Genomic DNA, 20,209 nt, shown 5'->3' with positions numbered 1-20,209 from the left:
CATTCAGGACAACCTCGATCGACCGTAGAGCGTTCCGTAGATTCGATTGGAGAGTGTTGCTTTTAATCTGCGAATGGTGACGGATAATTGGGGCTGTGTTTATGGAATATCTCGATGCCTGAGGCTTTCCTAAAGCTCTTGGATGCATCTGCAGTGTAAATAACAGTGCCTACGAGATGTGCAAAACGACAGAATGCATTTGGGTGTGTCTGACGTGTAATTGGAACGTGACGAGTGTACTTGATGGTGTCCAAAGTTGTTCCCCTTGTTGCCCTGTCGCCATTTCCTCCCTTCCCTTCGGTATTGACTGTGCTTGCAAGGCAAAGGTGAGCGTATCGTTCTGCATCGTCCTGGGATTCTTGGAAATCAGCTTGCAATATCCAGCAGTAATAACGTGACTCCGAGTCAGCACTCAGAACACGTACAGGTGTGTCGAGGAACAGTGAGGTCTTCCTCTTCTGTTTGCGGACCCTCACTGTCGCTTGGCACGCCTGTACTGTTCACTGGCGCACTCAGGACCCGCACTTAGAATTTATTTATTCAAAACGCTCGAAAAATAGGTGATCTTTAGGATTTTTTTTCTTCAAAAAAGTATACAACTTGCAGTTAAAAAAAACTTTATGGTCTTTCCTTATTATTTCTTCAAGGATATAAAAACTTTTTTTTTCATTTTTCTATAATGGTTCGAATTTTACGTGGCGCTCAGTGCACTGCTGCAACAAAAGAGGCGGAAACGGTAGACAGCTATTGAACTAGACGCAGGATTGTCTGCAATCGAAAAACCATATTAATCTTGGGAGGAAATTCAATAAAATTCATTAGGTGATTAGAAAAATTTATTTAAAGGATAAAGTCGAGTTTTCTTTTCTTGGGCCTCATCTGGGTGCGTCAATGGTACCGTCACCCAAGAATCCCAGGTGTTTCGCAGCTAGGGCACGCGTGTTTGGTACGCCAGGGTGTTTTAGAGTGGAGTGTTCTGTCCGGCCGTGTACACGAATCCGGTGTGATGTTGCAGACAAGGGGTAGCGCACACTCAGCAGACGGAGGAGAGCCGCGTGTGGCACAAGAGGGACAACAAATGGCAGAACGTGCATTTCCATCGGAGCTCAGTGACGGGCCCGTCGCCGTTCGCCTTCAATCAGAAGTAAACCGTTCGGCGGGGGAAAGGTGAGAGGAAGTAGCGGAAGCGGAAGAAGATGATGGGCCGATGTGTCGGTGGTGGCTCGTCACCTCGACGCGTGGAACGAACGAGCCGTGCAACCAACACGCTAGCAAACTACACACACACACAACACACACACACATACACACACACAGCGATACACACACGGGGTAGAAGCAGGCGAGGCTATGGCTCATCCGGGTGGATGGATAAATACATATATAATTAACCGCGTGCACGTGTCCACTCGTCTGTCGACACGTGCACGCGCGGGCACGCTTGGTCAGCACCGAGCGTGACAAGAACGGGAGGAAGGCTGCGGAATCATTTTGGCATCTTTCAACTCGCTCCGGTACCTGCTCGGCGTACTTATTGGCGAGAGGTGGTGTCTAGCTTGGAAAGAGGAGCCTGAGTCACTTGGGAAGCTTTGTTCTGTCCTCGTCGAGATTGAAATCAACATTGAAGATAATTGAAGTTGTTACTGGAACGAAGTAGTCTGGAAAAGTCTGGGGAAATTGACAAATTCACGGCGTAATAACCGTCGAATATAGAAAGGAGGAGAAGCAACGGCAACTACAAGGAAGGAAGATTAATGTTCGATAACGTAGAATGTCGTTGATCACCTAATGCAGAGTTCCGTGGGAAGGGGTCGCTGGATTTAATAATAATAACGACTGCAGGGGAGAAGAAGAGGAAAGGAGAAAGGAGACGAGGAGACGAGGAGAATAGTGACGCCGATAATAGCACGCAGCAGCAACAAGTAACGACAAAGGGCAGAACAGGCTATCATACATCCCTGAGAAGCACGCGGAAGAGGAGGATCGAGGAGGATGTCCAAGGGAAATGGAGTGGAAAGGTGTTCCCCTGGGGTCGGTGCTGGGCATCGACGAGGGCGGCGGTGGACGTGGAACAGGAGGAACGCGGTGAACCGGCGCAGAAGAACGGAAGACCCGGAAAGGAAGAGGCTGCACGGGCGAGCGGACGGGGCGGTGAGGTGGCACCCGTGGCCACGGACGCCGAGATGAAGATGGGCGCCGGCACGTCGGCTACCACGTATATATTTAGTTCGTACGATAGTCGCTGTACAGAGAACAATCTTCCATGTAACTCTTTTTTCTTCTAATTTATCGTTCTCGACTCTCGCAACGACGCTACCGAGACATATTCCATGTACATCCGTGAGCGTGCGCGCGCTCGAACACGACACACACACACACACACACACAAACACACACACGCACACGCATACACATCTCGATATACTTACAGACACCGTACCCACGCGTACACTTATATATTCCAGAGAAAAGAAATAATGAAGTACGTTTTAAACAGATAGGCCGAGGAAGGAAATTCTTAGTCGCCAGAAGTATTTAAACGAGCACACAGATACAGACACACGAGCAGCAGAGGGGGAGAGAGAGAGAGAGAGAGAGAGAGAGAGAGAGAGCAAGTGAGAGAAAGAGAGTGAGAGAGAGAGAATCGCGCGCGATTGTCCGAGGGAGAGAAGAGCGATCTTCAAACGTTGTTACCTCATCGTCGTAAGGCAATTTCGCGGCTGGCGTGGCGCGTAAAATCGGCGCCGCGACGCGCGCACCGCCGGCGCGCTTTAAATTTCGTTTTACTAGTCGATCTCGAGTCCCCGAGTGCGCATAACGCCCGAAAGAAACGAAGGAAACGGACGGATTGGGGAGGAACGATGGGAACGGCGAGCCAGCCACAGAGATGACCGGACTCGCCGAAGCGGACGGACGAGCCGGATAGAGATGGGAGAGGAGGCGAAGTGGAGCGAGATACGAGTGAATTGTAACGACCATCGTCGTGCACCTCCGTTTTTTTGCGTTGTCTGATGCACAGGGCGTTATATATATTATATTTATATATATATTTATATATATATATAGATGTATGTATATCGATCGATCGGTCCACTTCCGGTGTTCGTCGAAGAAGAAGACGGACGAGAAGAGTCGCGGCGCGCCCGATAAGTGACGTATATTATATTATCGCGGGTGGGACGACGAGGGGTAGGTGGGGGACGGCGGGAAGGGGGACCTGGGTGATCCGCGATCGTAAACCTTTTTGTCGAATTTAAACCTTCATTAAACACGAGATAAATCTTTCTACACGTTCGTACATCCTCTATTGCTAAATATCGACTTACGAGGGAGTAAATCGAGTGAAATCGACGGATACCTATGGGAATTACGAAGATTCAGGTGGATGAGAGAGAGAGAGATGATCGGAGGGAGGGGGATAGTGTCTTCATCTGCACGCGGGAGAAATCGGAGGAACATTTTTGCCATCTTGTTATATATATATATACATATAAATAAATATATATGTTATAACATGTACATGGGTGCGCGCGCGTGCGGACGCGCGAAAAGGGTGCACGCGCGTTTTCGTTCACGTTCTGCTCGACGCTAAATACAGGGCCGGCTTTAAAGCAGGGCAACGCCCGGGGCGGCAAATCTGTACGCGTTCATTCATTTATATCCGTTTGGATTCGTTAAGCAGAAAACTGCTAATTGATTTTCGGACCCTTGAATGGGCGCCGCGATAATCTAGCCCGGGGTGGCAATCTGCTAAAGCCGGCCCTGGCTAAATACCTGTGCGTAGTCTTTGAAGGTGGCTGGAACTCGTCGGGAACCGTGTTCCACATCCCAATTCTCCCATGAATTTCATTTACTAGTCTGTTCTCGTTCACCCTGTTTCGAATTAGGAACATCCAATGTCTACGCTTTATTAGAAACTTTCTGTGCCCGTGATTAGGGAACTTGAGTCCGTTGAATTTGACTTACGACTCGCGAATTTCACTTAAGGATATCTATCGTTACGGAGAATCGAACGTCGAGTCGATTGGAGTCGCGATCGCTCGCGAAGGCGCGGCCTCCCCGATTCGAAAACGCGCTCGAAAGCGCGCGTCCACGAACGTGCGCGCGCGCGCGCCTGCACCGCGACCTACCGCGTATGTATATTGATACGACATAGAGACGAGGCGGAGTAGGGTGAGGGGAAATTGAAGAAGAAAGAAAGAAAACGATTTAATATATTGCAGATACTATATTATAAATATAAATATAAACATAAATTAAAGTTAAGGAATAGTTATTTCTACTACTCTAATTCGTCGCTTCTACGTGTGATTGTTGTATAAAATACAAAAAAATATGAACGATTATTGATTTATTACCATTGTTACTATACGATTATCATTACACGTTAACGACTACTACTATTATTGTATTATTATTATCATTATTACGATTATTATTATTACCATTATTATTACCGAGCGAGCAGCAAGAGAAGTATATATATATACACGAGGAGAGTTCGGTCGGAAGCGTGAGCTCTGCCGATGAGAGGCGGGGAGAAAAGAAACTTAGATAGTTATAATCGTATTGTAAGGGCTACGACGATTGTACGCCCTTTTCTTTCCTACGGATAAAAGTATTCTTAATTGACGTACGAATGGATCTAGAGACAAATTATAATACAGGAGAAACGGAAAAACGTGACACGAGGGAGGGGTGAAAAACGATCTACCAAAAGAATGAAGTAATAGCGCGTAATTGATCTTTATTATACACAAGATTTATAAAGACACGAGCGTTAATAGCGATCGAACGCTGCGACGAGAGAAATCACGGGAGCGAACCTGATGTACCGTTTTTAACCGACTTCAAAAAAGAGGAGGTTATAGATTCGAGCCGTATGTATTTTTTTTTTTTATGTCCTACCGATGGAACAGCTTGGAAGTGGGAACAGCGCGACAGGGAAAGAGAACGATGGGAATGAGGGAGTCGCGACGTAGCGCGCGTCGTTTAACAAGTTGTTTCTTGTCGGGGGACAGAGGAATATTACGAGAAATCGACGGAAGAGGAAGCCGCGCGAATAGTAGGGTCTGTGAACGCGGAGGGGTGTGGCCGCGTATCGGATTTTGCTGAAAGTCGTTGGATTGTTTCGTTACGAACGCCGTTACATTTGTAAATTAAGCTTCTGCCTGTTTAGAGTATATTAGCCGTTGATTGTTCCGCCAGCCTCCCAGGTTCTCTCACATTCCGTAAAAGTCTATCCGAGTTTCTACTTACCGATGTCCACGAGCGGTTTACAAAGTCGTTAATCTTTCTGCAATTATTTGCCATTTTTCTTCCTCTTGGAATCGCTAATTGCAAGCCCTTTATTACGGGCTCTCTTTTCATTGTTTATTTCTATTATTCGCCTATGTTTAATCCATGGGAATCTGTTTCACCTTAGAAGTCTCCTTTCAGCTTGAAAATTACCAGTCCACTCAATTAGGTTTGCATTCTTATAACGATTCCTCTACACTGCGTTCCATATAAGAGTATACCAACGCCCCTACCGATTTGCGAGCGATGCGATTGGTCGTAGCACTTTCCCTGCCGGTTTACTACCAATCAACAGTGTATCCCTGCGTGAAACGAGTATGCTCTAATGCGGAACGCAGTGTAATCACCTCGTATTTCGCGTCGAACTAGTCAGACAGAAGAGAGTTGCTTCCTCACCCTCTGCTTTTATCGTAGCGCGAGACCAACTGAAAACTGGCAAGGGTCTTCGCCAATACTCGTGCAACGATTTCTCTGAACCACAGAGTGATCCTAGGATCATGATATCTGGGAACTTGCATAGTAGATCCTTCTTTCACCTTCTTCCTTACTTTCAGCAAGATCTGCGTTGTTCCCGGGGTGAAAGTGAAAGGGTGAGACAGCTTGGAGGGTTGGGAGTGGAGTAGGTACCGAAGAAGCTGGAACTTGGATGATTGAAAAGCCAAGAGTATATTTGCTACTTAAAGAAAGATACCAGAAGAGATGATAGAATGTTAGTAACGAGGTATTTTCATCGTTCGCTTTTTTCCTTCGCGATATGGTTCGATCGTTCCAGCGGATTTCAAGCGATTAGATAGAGGTCGCCTAACATCCCACGAGCTATATCGGTTTGACGTACAATCCTTTCGAGTGGTCGCGTGACGCGCAACCGATAAGCGTTATTAATCCAGCCCGCATGTTTACTTTCCCCTGTCCATCGGATCCGACCTCTGTTTTGCTTGGAGCTGTAACTTTTCGAGAAGGGACGACAACAAAAAAAAAAAAACAACTGTATTTATCGTATGTACCGCCGTATGCGACTTTTAACGAATTAGCTCGTTCAATATTGTTACGTTGCGAGTAGCGAGTCAACAATCAGCGGAAACGGCAACACGAGAGAGACGGTGCGCACGGCTCGCGTCCTCTTGCTTCCCCCGAGGTTCGAACACAGAATCAAACGTCGACGTTTCATTTTTTGATGACGGGTAGAAGCGGGAGGACGAGCTGAGACACGCTAGAGGAAACGGCACCTTCGACCTCGGCCGCCGCTTTGAACGTGGAAGGTGGAGGAACGTTGTTCTGTTAACTTGCCGGTGATCGAACCAAGTATCTAAATTGTGGGACTGGTGGTCGAGGGTGCGTTTCCTCCAGCGGCGATCAGCGGGAAATGTGTTGGCTGAAGGAAATTGCGCGCGCGAAAGCGTTTGCCGCGCCACAACCGAATTACCGAATTTCAATCGACAAGCTTAGGGTTTAATCCGCCGTAGCGTGTAATTAAACATAGTAAATCCGTTAAGGGTGATATTATCGTCTTCTGCGTACATACGCGCGAGCGAACCTTTACGTGCACACCGGTCGAGCTGCGTATGCACGATTTTATTACCAAGATTTTCAGCGTCACGTTCAGAGAAAGCGAGAGGGAGAAGTAAAAGAGGGTCGTCGCGAGGCGCGTTACGGAATCAAGTTCCTCCCGAGCACGTTGCCGGTGCTCGGTGTACTGCGATCGTGATCTGGTGGGGCGAAATCTCTAAACCGGGAGGAAAAATATAGTTCGACCTTTCGAAGAGTTCTAATCGCCTTGCATCGCAAGAAAATTGTTAGTAATTGAGAAATCTTGGCTGGCACAGCAAAGAAGTGGAAGAGTCATCTTCTTCCCCGCAAAATTTTTCATTTACCTTCTTCGAACAGCCTCGAGGCACCGTGACTAAAATTATTAACACAGAAATACGATTGTTACGAGCTATATTTTTAATCGCCCGTTTCGTACTTGCCCCATTCGAAATCACCGAAACGATAGTTGGAAGCGAAATCCATTGGATGATTTCGAGCGATGGTTGGACGAAGTGTTCCGCGACGGAAGTGACCAAGGTGAACGCGATCCTCGACCGACTCGACCTCTCCTTTCGCCTCTACTTCGAGTCCGCGTCGATGAATTTTTTATCGTTCCGTAACTTTTTGCGATCCACTACGTAACGCATAGTTATTGAATTGTATTTACGCGTGGCCACTATCCGCGGATATATTGAGGTACAGCTCGGTTAATTTTGCACGATGGCCGATCCACGACGTTCGATCGGGATCGACGATCCTGCTTCCGCCCGTTCGACGCGTACGGGCCCGAGAACGCTTCCAAGCGTCGACACAATTACATATCTTCTTCGTTGCAACGCACTCGAAAAGGAAAGAAGCCACCTCCCTCCCCCCGAAAAAAAAAAAACGAAAGTTCATCCCCACTCCCCGAAAACGCTGAATCGGGCGGCAGTGCGATTTTTTAACCCTCGTGCGCTTTTTATGGTGAAACGTGCGCGTCGAAAGGGCGGGAACGGCGCGCCGAAGCGCCGCCGAGCGGTGAGACTAACCCTTTCGAGCTTAAACGTAACAAAAACCGAGAAGGATGGACAAGGGAGGAGAGGGAAAGAGAAACTTTCGAGTTTACCCCCGAAAACGAGAGACAAAAAAAAAAAGTATAAAGTATTGAACAGGGGACCGAGAGAGATTAGCGGACGTGCGATCCAACTGTGCCTCGAAGAAAATCTGAGCGACGTCCCCTTCGAAAACAAAGAAAAAATAAGAAAACCCTATAAATATGTAATAGAGAATTGTAAACGTTCACTACTATTCTTATTGATATTATTGTCATTTATTATTACTGTCATCATTATTATTGTCATTGTTATTGTTAACTATGATTATACCGTCGTCACGCGCATTAGAGGATTATATTCACGTGCAATGGCGGATGACGATTCCGCGCGACATTCGTGTTTTTACTTATTGAACGTCGCGATGGCATAGGCCGAGGAAAGCAGGATGGAAAGAGGATACTCTCGCGGACATCCGCTGGAGGAGACCGCGCTCTATCCTTCCAAGCCGCCGCAAGGGAAAGTGCGCTGTTTTCTGGATCGGGAGGATCTCGATCCCCGTTGAAAACAGCGGATTTTCGCGCCAGAAGGTGTTCTCGGATATCGTTCCGTGGATCGTTGATCTCGACGTTTGCGTGGACAAAATCTCAATAGTATCGACGCTTCTCCGTTTCTATTTCCTGTATCCGATGTTTCGAAACCATCGCTGAAACATTTATCACTTTGTCGGGGATAGAGAGTGAGTTTGCGGAGATCTTTCGCAATTCTGGGGCGATCTATATCTTCGCTTAAAATAATTCAATTTCAACCGAGCGTCCAAAATTAGCGCGCCGTGGTCTGTGGACTGTGATGTCAAGTGGAAGGTTCCGATCGTCGCCGTTCAGTTCAAAGATTAAACTCACCCGAGTTATTTATACGACTAATTCGATTTATAGTTGCAGCTTCGAATAGCGTAGACGCCGCGGTTGAATTGAAACTCTAATACCTACAGAGGCTTATCTCCGTCTTGTACATTGTTTTATCGAGACTCGCGATGCACTTGATCTTTCTCCTCCGCGAATTAAAAATATTTATCAGCTTGGCCGCGGATCCCAAGGCACTGTCTAAAATTAACGCGTTGCTCATCGATAGAGATCATTTGTACGACCAGCGCTTCAGTGCCGAGTGGCTAGCGCGGCACGATATCGATCCCTGAAGCTCCAATTTACAGACCACTTGCGCAGAGCTCTTAGAGATCTGAATCTACGGAAACTCCGAGGATCTGCTAATTTCTACATTCGACGATAGACTCGTAATGATAATAACGGTACATAAATTGAACCCCGGATGAAAACGTCTTTCGAGTTCCAGCGTCTTCTAGCGCGACGATCAACGATCCCCACGATCGATCCAACTCGGGTGGTCTTCGGGAACGATCCTCCTCCCGGTTCTCCAGCCGGTGTCCCGTTTGCAAAGGTCCATAGCGATGCACGCGAAAGGATAGAACGATCCACGATGATCCGAGCTTCCTTTCCATCCTAAGTCGATCCCCAGCCGCTCAGCATCGCCGTGGACGTTGCCAACTAGGCAGAGAAAAGGAAAGCGGCAGAGAGAATGGAGCGAGAATGTGTGCGAGAGAGCGGAAGAATGAGAGGCTCGAGTGCGTGTGTGAGAGAGTGGGGGAGAAAGTGTGATTATTAAATCTCTCATCGGTACATTTAATATAAACGCTAATTCATTATTACAGACATTATTGGATTTACGGTAAACGGATAAGCGATTGATTACAATTTTGTCCTAATGTTCAGAGAAATAAAACAAGGAAATACAGACGCCTCCGTTCTCCACTTCCGGCCACCGTCCGCCTTCGAATTCTCGTTCTACGTGTGACCCTAAAAGCGGGGAACCCACGAGCAAGTATTATTTAAGTAATTAGCGTGAATTTCTTCTGTTTCTTTTTGTTTTTTTTTTAAACAATATGAAAGTAAATGGTAACGCAAAGAATGCCACTAGCCGACCCGGAATTCGCGAAAAGAGCTTATCAGGAAGTATCAACTGCTTCGCTCCAATTGCAAGAGGTCCGAGCGACGAGCCAATTGGAGACGGCAAATATTTAAAGACATGGGATGCGAGTGACTGGCAGGATACATATTTGGCAGTAGCAGGCAGATAAGGCGTGACCGTCACTCGCCCGTATTTTTCTTCTTATCTTGACAAGTGTTTCTCGTTCGTCACTGTTACGCTGCTCCTCGAGGAGAAGAACGGAGAGGCGGAGGGTACTCCTCCCCTCTTCGCCTCGGCCAGCAAACACTGGCCCATTTCCCGCAGTATCTCGTACGTGAGATCTGTCCGATTTTTATCGCGATCACGGGGAGAAGGCTCGTGTTTCTCTGGCTCGATCGGTCCGACGTTTATCGAGCGGTTTATCGTCGTTGCATCGGTAGGATTCCATGGAAGAACGTGCCTCCTTAGCCCGTGCTCGCTTGGTCACCTCGTTTATGCGTGTCGCGCGTATATTCCTCGTCGAGCCATTGCGCTGTCGTTGCAACGATTTGTAACACGAGCGATCCACCTCGTGGCGGCTCGCGTTTCGTTTCGCTCGTCGTCACGACTCCTTATGCTAAATACTCGCGCTGTCCTCTTTAGAATTACATCACTGTCGTTATTCTCGCCGGATGGTCGTATTTTGTTATTAAATTGGAATCCTGTCGTTTAGCGAGCCGCGTATCGTTTTTATTTATTTATGTCTGGACGGTAAAAGCTTGCGGCCATTGTGAGGAAAAGTCACAGGACGGCTGAAGCCGTCGGAAGGCTTCTAATCAGGGCTAAGAAAGAGAACCGATTACCGGAGAATAGAGAAGACGATCTGCGTTCTACGAAACTTTTATTACAAATAAATCCTCTGAATCGATACAATCCTGCGAACCGGGCCTGCCCGTCGGACCGGAGGTCCTCGTTAAAATGCCTAAGAACCTAGAACACCACCCTCTCCGTGGCATCTACTCTCTCGCGGGTGGTCCGTCCCGAATGAACGCGCAATCTTAAACTTACTCGTCGTTACCGTCGATAACTCCGATTTAAAGCCTGTCAAGACACACGTGGCGATTATCTGAGCGGTGTACAATACCCTAGACTTACGATTAGCGTCGAACGTTAACAAAGAAACAGCGATCAGGGGACAGGCGGGGGGGGGGGGTGATTAATCGGGCCGAAGGGCGGCGTCCTACGTTTATTTCTTAAGCTACCTATGCAAACGCAGATCTGTTAGAAAATTGCTAGACGGTGCGATCTGCGACCTTCGCGCTTTTCCATTCCTCTAAAGCAAGTACACTAGGCGCCGATCGTTAAACGCACTCCTATCTATCGTTATCTATCTGTAACTCGTGCCTATTATTATAACAATGTTATTGCCCGCGGAAGAGGACTGCCGCGATCCCGGTACAATCGAGATCTCGGAGGTCGCCGGCTGGATTACATGGACGTTCCGTTTCGCTTCGATTACGCCGGGCCGCGCTGTAAAGCCGAACAAAACACTCGCGGTGGACGAAGGGTAAGGGAACGGAACGAGTTACAGGGGGTTCTCGATGCCGCGAATAAAATACAAATTACCAAGCGATTGAAAGCAACCGTAGACGTTCGTGCATTACGACGAGGTGATAGCGGGGCGGGGCGTATACATAGAATAATCAGAAGAAGCGCTGGAGGGGGAGGAGAGAGAGAAAAGAAAGAGAAAAAGAAAACGACATATCTCACACCGATAATAACGATACGATACGGGAAGCTTATCGGGCTAAATATACACATTGTGTCCTTACAATTAAAAACGAGAGAAATTACACTCGCAACGATGATGAGTCATAAATACGGGCTGGTGTTATTCTTTCCCCCTCTAGGCTCGATTAATATCGCTCGGGCGCGATATACGCGTCGCCTGGTGGTAGTTGTCCTCGGGGATCGGGTTTCTTTCGCTTTATAACCGGTAGTGTCGTCGAAGCAGCATTAGCCATTTCGTAACTCGCCGCTTCTCCCTCTGTTCCGACCGCGTCCTACAAAAGAACCGGAAATATTCTGTAGCATCATCTTTCGTAGAGACAGATAGATACATGTACATGTGTGCGCGTGGGTATAAACATCTAAGCTACTTTGTTCGACCCACCCTTTCTTTCTCTCAAAGAATCGGATGACCGTGAGGCGCAGCGCGTTCAGATCTCCCATTTCGTCATCTAATTCCGCGCGGTGATAGAGCGCCAGGTCTCCTCTTTCGTCGACGACGATCGACAGTTGCAAATTCTTTTCATCGTAAACAAGTGTTACTTGGCAGTTTTCGGACGTATCGTGTCGCGCAAAAGAGGATCCCCTCTGCGATTGCTCACTTCTCGACTCACGTTGCGGTACGTGGTGTTCTTCGAAATTAAAGAAAGGAAATGTCTCATCACGAGCGCCGCCCCCCGCCCTCTTCGGAAGAGGGCGGGGGTGGTGGGGGGGTGAACGTACGAAATTCAGAATACATATGCTGGGACGAGAGACAGGTTTAATCGTGGCAAAGGGTGGGGAGAAAACGATTGTTATCGGTGGCGATCTGTGTGTAAGGCGTTTTGCGATGGGAAGTTAATGGTCTGGTGAGCGCGCAAGTTCGCTTGATCGTGTTACGTGCATGCTAGATTAATCTGACGTTGAAGGACGTATATACAAATGGCGTGAGAGTACCTGTCCGTAATATGGCTTGGCTCGCCAGCTACGATGCAATGATCGTGGGGCGATATTCTTTTTCTGTGATTTCGTAATTATTTCGTTGCGTTTTCAGTGAAAACGCGATTGCACTACTGAGAAGCAACAATAGACCTCGTTGTCAAAGCACCCATCGCCCCTATGGTACATTGAAAGATAGCTTCTTTTGGTGTTTTTGATTAAAAACTTTATTTTCATAGCTACAACAATTTTTTCGTTTTTTTTTTTCTTCCACTTCAAGTAGTAAAATACCGATGCGACATTACATGCACATGTTCAATCGATATCTCCCTCTCTTGCGTTACATACGAAAACGTTTTCTCTTTTTCTTTTTCGATAGCATAAAAAAATTACAACACTTTACCTTACTCTTTATTACTATTACCGTTATCATTACTATTATCAGTGTTTTTCTCCCACCCGTTTATTAATACTTAGCCTTGTCGGCTTAGGAATGATAACCAAAAGAACTTAAGACTTTGTACTTTACTCCGTCCTTCTCAGAGGCTTTCTCTCATTTCCCTTTAACTCTACAACAAAAAGATTTATGCAGAGGCGACGACAATCGAACGTTTCCTTCTGCGCATTCCCATTAGCCCGCGCTACGAGCGTAAACCTAGTACAGCTATACAAATGTTTATACACAGTTCTTGAAAAAAAAATAATATATATTTATGTAAAAAAGAAGAAGTAAGATATGATGATTTATGGGTGTAAATGGGTGGAATCGCAAAGTTAGACAAATTCACAGTATGGAAATGGAGTGGAGGAGATCGGATAAAACTCTGTACACAGTCACCTACTGTACAATACCTGCGCGTAACAGAGAAAGCTGGTTCGCACTAGTGTGGCGAATTATCGGAAGGTTCTTGGGGGAATATTATTATAAATGTTCACTACCTCTGCGTATCTGATTCAGGCATGACAGCATTCTGATCATAAAAACAGCAGGTACAGTCATTGTGTCTTTGGTCTCCTCCAACATGATGGCGTTCCTCTTTTTCAGCTGTAAAGATAACCAAAGGGAAGGGGGGCCATTTTACAGTCGATATCGCACGTATAATTGCCACCCGGGCAGGTCTACGTTAGCGGCCCACTTACATCTTCCGCGAACTTCTCGTCGAAGCACGGCTCCTCGCTGATCGGCGCCCACAGTTTCACATCGTAATCGATGCCGGCGGTGGCCAGCAACGGCAAATAGGGGTGCGGTTGCAAACAGTTGACAACATGCTGGTCAGCCTCAAACAACATGCACAATTTCGCGGTCTCTTTATCCCAAACGAACACGTGGCCGCAGTCGCTGCCCGACATCACGAAATCGTTGCCCCAGAAGTTCGCCTCTTTAATCATGGTCCTAAAGAAACTAGAGTCAAGCGGGGGAAGGCCAACTGATCAGATAAAATATGGCGGCCTTATATGAAACGGCCCAGTCCGCTCGAAGGCTTTTTCGGAACACAGCGGGTCAATGATTTGGCCTTCCGATTTTCGTTGTGAGACTTTACACGCCGGTTAAACGTTATTACGAGAACGAGTCAGTAAGAAGGGGCCAAACACCACCGAACAGATTTGGTCTATCAACAGACATAAACTTCTACTAGAGCTTTCTACTACAACACAGACGACTGCTGGCCCCTCGCCACCCAACACTTGCCTTTGATTAAGAACAATTTTGAGAGCATGTTAATATCGTTTAGTCACAAGACTGGTACACGTACACCCTCGGCTCAATCGTACACAATTTTGCCAACGATCCCAAGGCACGTACCTCGCGGGAATTACGTTAATCGTTGGATCAACATGTAGTTACCACGAGCCACAAGAAAGTAAGAGAAAAGTAATTGAAAAGTACGTATACCTCGCGTTCCGATGTCCCATGTACTTCTGCTTCACGCGCAGCTCCGTCACGCCGGACGAGTCGAAGCTCGCGGACCCGTGCCGCGATCGAGAGCTACCGATCGCTTCGTCCAGCTCATCTTCCACCCGACTCCTCAATCTGGATAAAAGAAAAATTAGCGTTCCGTCTATCCCTGCGAGCGCAGGACCTCTCTCGCCGCCAACATTCGATTGTCGCCAGCATACCTTTCCCTAGGCTCGATATCATCGTCATCGCTATCAGTGAAAGCGCTTTCATCAGTCTCTGTCAAAGAGACAACGCACGATTATTTAAATCTCCCCGGCGAAATACATCGATCTACGTCGCAGCTACTTACTTTCTTGTGTGTCGCTGAATCGCAAGAGTTTGTCACGGCTTCTGCCCGAGGATGCTCCGTTACTCTGGATCCCAGATGGTCCTGCGGAGCAGTGTTTCGTGCAAGATGAATGAATTCTACGGATCGATGGATTGATAAGGTTTGTAAAATGGAGGAGTTTTATTACCTGCGTGGTAACTGTCGCGGATCATTTCGTCAGCTACGCCGAGGGATATCGTCGCGCTCGTCGAGCTTTTATCCGTGTAAGTTAAACTCACGGCGGGTTCGCTACCGTGTCTATAAATAAACAGGTAGACATATTATCCCTCTGGAGTATTAATATAACAAGCGTAACAAGCTCCTTATACTTTTAACGTCATACTTTTCAAGGAAACCATCCCTCATTTTGGTCAGTCTCTGTTGAAGATTCTCCATCATATGGCCTTCCTGTTTGTTCTCCATACTGGTGCAAGGCGAATCTTCGCCACCGGTTTGCTCGTCCTCCAAGGTATAGCTGCGTTCGTCCGCGGTGCGCGAGGAACACGGCTGCACAGGGCACTTCTGCGCCTCTGTTTGACTAGATTCAGTTTCTGTAGGAACATTTGGTTTGCATTCAACCGGGATTTCGTCGGTCGTTTCGCTCTGAGACGGGATTGCTTCTTTCGACGATGTTTCCGCTTTCACCTCCGCGGAGCGACTCGGTCCAGGCTCGCTTTGCTCGCCGCTTGAACCGGCGCCGTCGAATCTCTCCGCTTGCCTCTCCGAAGTGTCTGCAAAATTATCGTATGCTCGTTACCACGGCAAATCGGTGCTGCAACACATTGAAAACGAAATGTGATCAACTACCTCTTTCTTGACTACTCTGTGCAGGAGCGGCTTCGGCTCCTTCAAGTTCGCTCTGTCTTTCCTCGCTGATTTCCATGGTGTTCTCGTTACTGTTCTGAGTATTCTCTTGATTGCCGATTACGCCTTCTAAGCTGTCTTCACCGCCACCGCATAGCGCAGCTCTGGTGGTTGGATCGTTTAACATTCTACTGAGAACGATCGTCATTCTCTGCATCAACGAAGTGTGAAGGACCGGTCTAGCCTGCGCGATTTCTAGAAAAGGATAAGATGGACCTAGTACCTTGTGCCGTGGGAAGTTACAGGGGATGATTGATTTTGAAATACCTATACCGCTACGTCGGCCACTTTCGCGTTCAGGTCGAGCGTCAGGGCCAGTGTCGGACCAGTCGCCTCTCAGTCTTAATCTACGCACTGGCAATGGTGATCGTTGCCTCTGTTTCTTCCCTTCCCCTTTCCCTGCTCCGATGTCTTTCCTCAAGTGTACGCTACCTTGGTCCTGAATGAATCAAGCAATTCCACACAGTAGTACTATGTTTCTTTCGCAGAAAAGAAATGTATTTCCGAGGTACCTTTACGTTGAACAGGTATAGATGATCGCTGCTGTAACTGACAAGCACATCTTGCCCATCAGGACTGTAATTCAGGGATGTCATTCTGTGCGAGTTCCCTTCGAACTCTGGAACGGTGAAGGTGCACAAGGCCCGGACTGCTGCTGTGGTCTCTGTCCATCCTATCAAATGATCGCATGTACTTCTTTCCTCTATACGTCTTAAATTAATCAGCCGAATGAAGTGTTAAAATTACCAGTGGCTGGTGTTCCAAGTGTTCTTCTATCGAATATCCTGACCGTGCTGTCTGAACAACCGATTGCTATTTGATGGGGTGAAACAAGGTTTACCGATAGGGCAGTCACAGCCCTCTCGCATGAAATTAGTACATCCTGCAAGAATGTGTAATGCAACAACCGTTTCTAAAGTTGCCAGTAACAACGCGACTTGTCTGTTATTCACCTCTCTACATCTTGGTGTGTTACACCTTTCCTTTATTCTAAGGTCGAACCATCTTACAGTACCATCCTCCCCGCAACTCAGAAAGCTGTGAGGCTCACCTGGTATCGTCGCTATTTCATAAGTGGTACCGCTATGACAATGGAATCGGTTGAGAAACGTTTCGTTTCTTCTCATTAAATCTGCGAACATTCAAGCTTTATTGTGCCAGAACTTTAGGACCGGGTTATTATTGAGTGCGCTCAAAGGGTAATAAATCTTCACCTGTATACAAAATAATGCCATCGCCGCTACAGGAAACTATCCGATGATCTCCGCTGTTGGGCAGAAACTTTGCACTAAATATATTCGCTTTGTGGCTGGTCTTATAATTCGTTAACATCTGCAAAGGAAGAATGATACCGTAACCAGAATCTGTCGTTCGCGTCTCTTCGGCTTGCAAAGCTCTTTTGTTTGTTATGGCCATTAGACGTATAGAGCTACTTATCCTACTTAATTAACAAGACAGCTCTAGATCGATGGTTCTAGATGACAAAATTAGCACCACATGCATTGCACTCAAAGATTTTTGTTCATTTGGCAGAGGTTCCGCATTTCTATCTATGTCAATGTTAGACCTTGGCTAGAATTAACTATCCACGATATTCCCTTGAAAAGGTTTATTGCCAATGTAACTTCCTAGATGCACTTCCTCCTGGTAAAGTTCGTTTCCACGCGAACCTTACATAACAGTTTCCCCTCTCGAATAAATGCCAGCAAATGGTTCTATAAAATCTGACCGATCTATATAGAAAATAACCTTGATCTACAGCACGTGTTTATAATAATAGAACTAATGAAAAACAGCACTGCCATTCAGCACAAATGTGTCAAGTCATGTTCCACGACGCAACGTCCATTGCGTTAAATATAAAAAAAAGCACATAATAACGCGAGAATACTTTCTCTGCTAGATATGTATAAATAAAATGAAGCAGAATTGTAACGATGTATTAAGAAACAAAGTGAAGCGCATGTGGGTGTCTCGGCTTCAATATGCTTTGTCAGGGGCGAAAATATAAATAACCTTGGCACGGAATTTTATAAGAGGCACGAGTGTACCCGAAATTAATATATACAACAAAATAATAAATTCGTTGATCATAAATTGTGTCAGCAGGCATTACTTCACTTATAATTTAGACCGTTACTCGCAGGAGTTAATAATAAACTTTTCCAAGTAAACCGGGCTAAAATTATACCCTCGCGTTATCCAAAAATTCTAAGAGCTTTACGAGTTCTTAACTCGTGGGACCTAATCGCCTCGTCCTTGCAGCAATCCTTCCTACAGAATTACACGCAGAAAGCACATACATCGCGCTCGACAACTCACCTGATAATTAAAGGCCTTTGTAATTACAAGATGCTGATCGTCGCTGCCGGACAATATCAAGTCGCCAGTGGCATTCCAGCAAACAGAGTTCACACAGCCGTTATGTACCTTCAATCTCTTCAACAACGCCATACGCTGCATCATTTGGAGACTGGCTGTAACACGAGGGGCCAAAAGGATGGCATAAACACACTTGCGAAGCAGCACGAATGCATATAAAAACTCCTCCTTTATACACGCATGAAAGCAATAATCTAGAAACATCTCTGAATGTAATTGCTCCTTATACCGAAAAACTCTGGAACTCTGATCTTTGTCCGATCGCGGTCTTTCAAACCGGCGAGAGAAAGAAAAGAAGCATGTTTTTATCGTGTCACGTTACACAGCACGCAACGGCGTTATCGAACTTTCGCTTAAAAACACGGACGGACGGGGAGTACCTTTACTGCTGGAGTAAAGCTTCACCCTGGTGCAATCATCGTACGGCTGATAATAAATGTCACGGAAGATGTTGGAGCGTGTCTTCTCCATGGTCGGAGCCTTGGATCGTTACGGTGGATATCGTCGAGTATCAGTTGGTCGGAGGCATCGATCTCGGATTAACGTCAAATTCCAGATAACCGCGAGGGCGAAAGAGAGAGGCGAGAGCGAGCCTTGTCAATCAGGAAGGGACTCCGCACGTTCGCGTATCGACCGGATCAGAGGCCGTGTAACGTGCTCTTACGCAGCGAAAATCCACGGGAATCACACCGAGACGACATGGCACTCGTACTAAAAATAAACTCCGCGCAGCTTCGAAAATTTGTGCAATCGAACGAGCCGCGATCACTCCTGGCCAACAACAGCTGAGCGAGTGTGCACGCGCACGGTGCGCTCCGAAAAGAAAGTGCGCGTGAGCGCGCTGCTTCCATACGGTTATAATCGATGTCGACAGTAACGGAACGCGCTGCCCAAGGGCCCCGCGAGTTTCGGATGAAAACGGGGAGGGGATTATTCGTGTACCTGTTTGAGAAGGGGAATTTAGGACTCTGGAATCAGTAGTTGTGTATATACTTTGTCACTCTAAGTTTATAGTAAATATTAATTTTTACTGTCTTCTTTTTTCGTTTGTAAAATGTTTTTCGGAACGCCTCGGCTTTGAATTGCTGCAGCTGCAAGAAAATTGCAAGGTGGAATTTTATTTCCCGAACCTCTAAATTTCATTTGCAATAATGTTGAGAAAACTTGTCCCTTCGTTACTTTTTCGCGGGACGTTGGATAACTTGCTCGAATACTCGGCTGAGAGCAGTGCATAAGTATTGTAAAGAATGAACTGTAAAGTGGGAAGCACAAAGTACGAACTGTGGAGGTTCAACTATGAACAGAATTAATATCCTGAAAATACTCTAAGGCCGGTATTCATAGTCGCTACTTATTCTTAAGCAAATGCTTAAGCATGCGGCATCCTCTACTAACCTAGTAGCTAGTAAAGAATAAGTAGCGACTATGAATACCGGCCTAAATCTCGCTTTATTTAATCTTAATGATATCCGCTAGTAGCGCTGCGATTGTATTCTTCTAGAAAGTCTGAATCGATTACGTTGCATGCGACAAGAAAATGATAAGAGGGCTTTCGACTGCACCGCTTCCACTTAACTTTATCATCAGACTACACAGGTTCCTGTTTTATCCCATGAAGGTTAAATCTGCTACATAATGCCACAGACGAGGTATAGATCCTATACTTCATCGATGGCGACACGAACATCCATAAGGTGATAGGTCTATCCTATACCTCGTCTGTGGCTGTAATCTTATTTTCGACTGAATCGATAACGTTGGGTGTGACAGGAAAATAGTAAGAAGGCTCGCGAGCCCCCAGAGCGTGCGACACAAAACTACATTGCGAGATAGGTGTATCCTAATCCTGGTCTGTGATTCCACGCTGAAATTACGTGATGAAATTATTTAGGGTCTCCGTTAATCTTGCAGTATGCCATTGAAACTCTCTACTTCGAAAATGTCGGCTTTCAAATTTCAACGAAGAAAGAAACATCTCGATTCTCCACAGGGCGATCCAGATTTAAAGAGAATTATTTGGGTCTCTACCTGTACCGAGCCGATTTACGGCAGAACGACGAAGTGGAAAAAGGGAAAGAGCACGGGAGTAACCTGACCGTATTCGTAGCACGGCAGGTAGAATATTTCCAGAGATCACCGCCCCTGGCGCAAGGAGCTTAAGCACCTGCCGCG

At 46.6% G+C, this 20,209-nt stretch overlaps 2 protein-coding genes across 41 annotated transcripts in view; one reads left to right on the top strand and one right to left on the bottom strand.

The window, feature by feature from the left end:
- The window catches only part of Camkii (Calcium/calmodulin-dependent protein kinase II), a 113,753-nt gene extending 104,088 nt beyond the window's left edge, over positions 1 to 9,665 (top strand). For 29 of the 37 annotated variants that reach the window (XM_076817254.1, XM_076817253.1, XM_076817257.1 and 26 more), the window contains 2 exons: positions 1,016 to 1,144; positions 1,182 to 9,665. In XM_076817254.1, the coding sequence (XP_076673369.1) occupies positions 1,016 to 1,144; positions 1,182 to 1,200 (148 nt within the window). In that variant the 3' untranslated portion in view covers positions 1,201 to 9,665. Of the gene's footprint in view, positions 1 to 1,015 lie in introns of all 37 variants that reach the window. The other 8 variants (XM_076817255.1, XM_076817262.1, XM_076817269.1 and 5 more) reach the window with 1 other exon arrangement.
- A 1,037-nt stretch (positions 9,666 to 10,702) lies between these two features.
- On the bottom strand, positions 10,703 to 18,876 carry LOC143371727 (DDB1- and CUL4-associated factor 6). Of its 4 annotated transcripts, none has more exons than XR_013086117.1 (16): positions 18,418 to 18,876; positions 17,978 to 18,132; positions 16,870 to 16,987; positions 16,609 to 16,787; positions 16,403 to 16,538; positions 16,168 to 16,328; positions 15,923 to 16,094; positions 15,599 to 15,850; positions 15,135 to 15,522; positions 14,940 to 15,049; positions 14,774 to 14,854; positions 14,643 to 14,700; positions 14,419 to 14,556; positions 13,665 to 13,926; positions 13,377 to 13,569; positions 10,703 to 11,881 (listed from the first exon to the last, which is right to left on the bottom strand). XR_013086117.1 is itself a non-coding variant. In XM_076817232.1 (16 exons), exons 1-16 carry the CDS (start codon positions 18,506 to 18,508, stop codon positions 11,835 to 11,837), a joined length of 2,454 nt encoding a protein of 817 aa, XP_076673347.1. In that variant the 5' UTR covers positions 18,509 to 18,875; the 3' UTR covers positions 10,703 to 11,834. The 4 variants fall into 4 exon arrangements, 3 of the variants coding, with proteins under 3 accessions (XP_076673347.1, XP_076673348.1, XP_076673349.1); XM_076817232.1 differs by having other exon boundaries at positions 13,464 to 13,569; positions 18,418 to 18,875; XM_076817233.1 differs by having other exon boundaries at positions 13,464 to 13,569; positions 13,665 to 13,917; positions 18,418 to 18,875.
- Between the last annotated feature and the right edge of the window lie 1,333 nt (positions 18,877 to 20,209).

This window comes from Andrena cerasifolii, chromosome 7 (assembly GCF_050908995.1).
Source record: "Andrena cerasifolii isolate SP2316 chromosome 7, iyAndCera1_principal, whole genome shotgun sequence".
Lineage (NCBI taxonomy): Eukaryota > Metazoa > Arthropoda > Insecta > Hymenoptera > Andrenidae > Andrena > Andrena cerasifolii.
The sequence above is the reverse complement of the archived record's forward strand: the minus strand, read 5'-3'. Positions and strand labels throughout refer to the sequence as shown.

Coding starts and splice junctions, on each gene's coding strand:
- LOC143371727 (XM_076817232.1), bottom strand. CDS start 18,508: ATGGAGAAGACACGCTCCAACATCTTCCGTGACATTTATTATCAGCCG. Junction 16,988..17,977: donor CAAAGGCCTTTAATTATCAG/GTGAGTTGTCGA, acceptor CTTCCTTTGCAG/ATGTTAACGAATTATAAGAC. Junction 16,329..16,402: donor ACTTGGAACACCAGCCACTG/GTAATTTTAACA, acceptor ATCATTTGATAG/GATGGACAGAGACCACAGCA.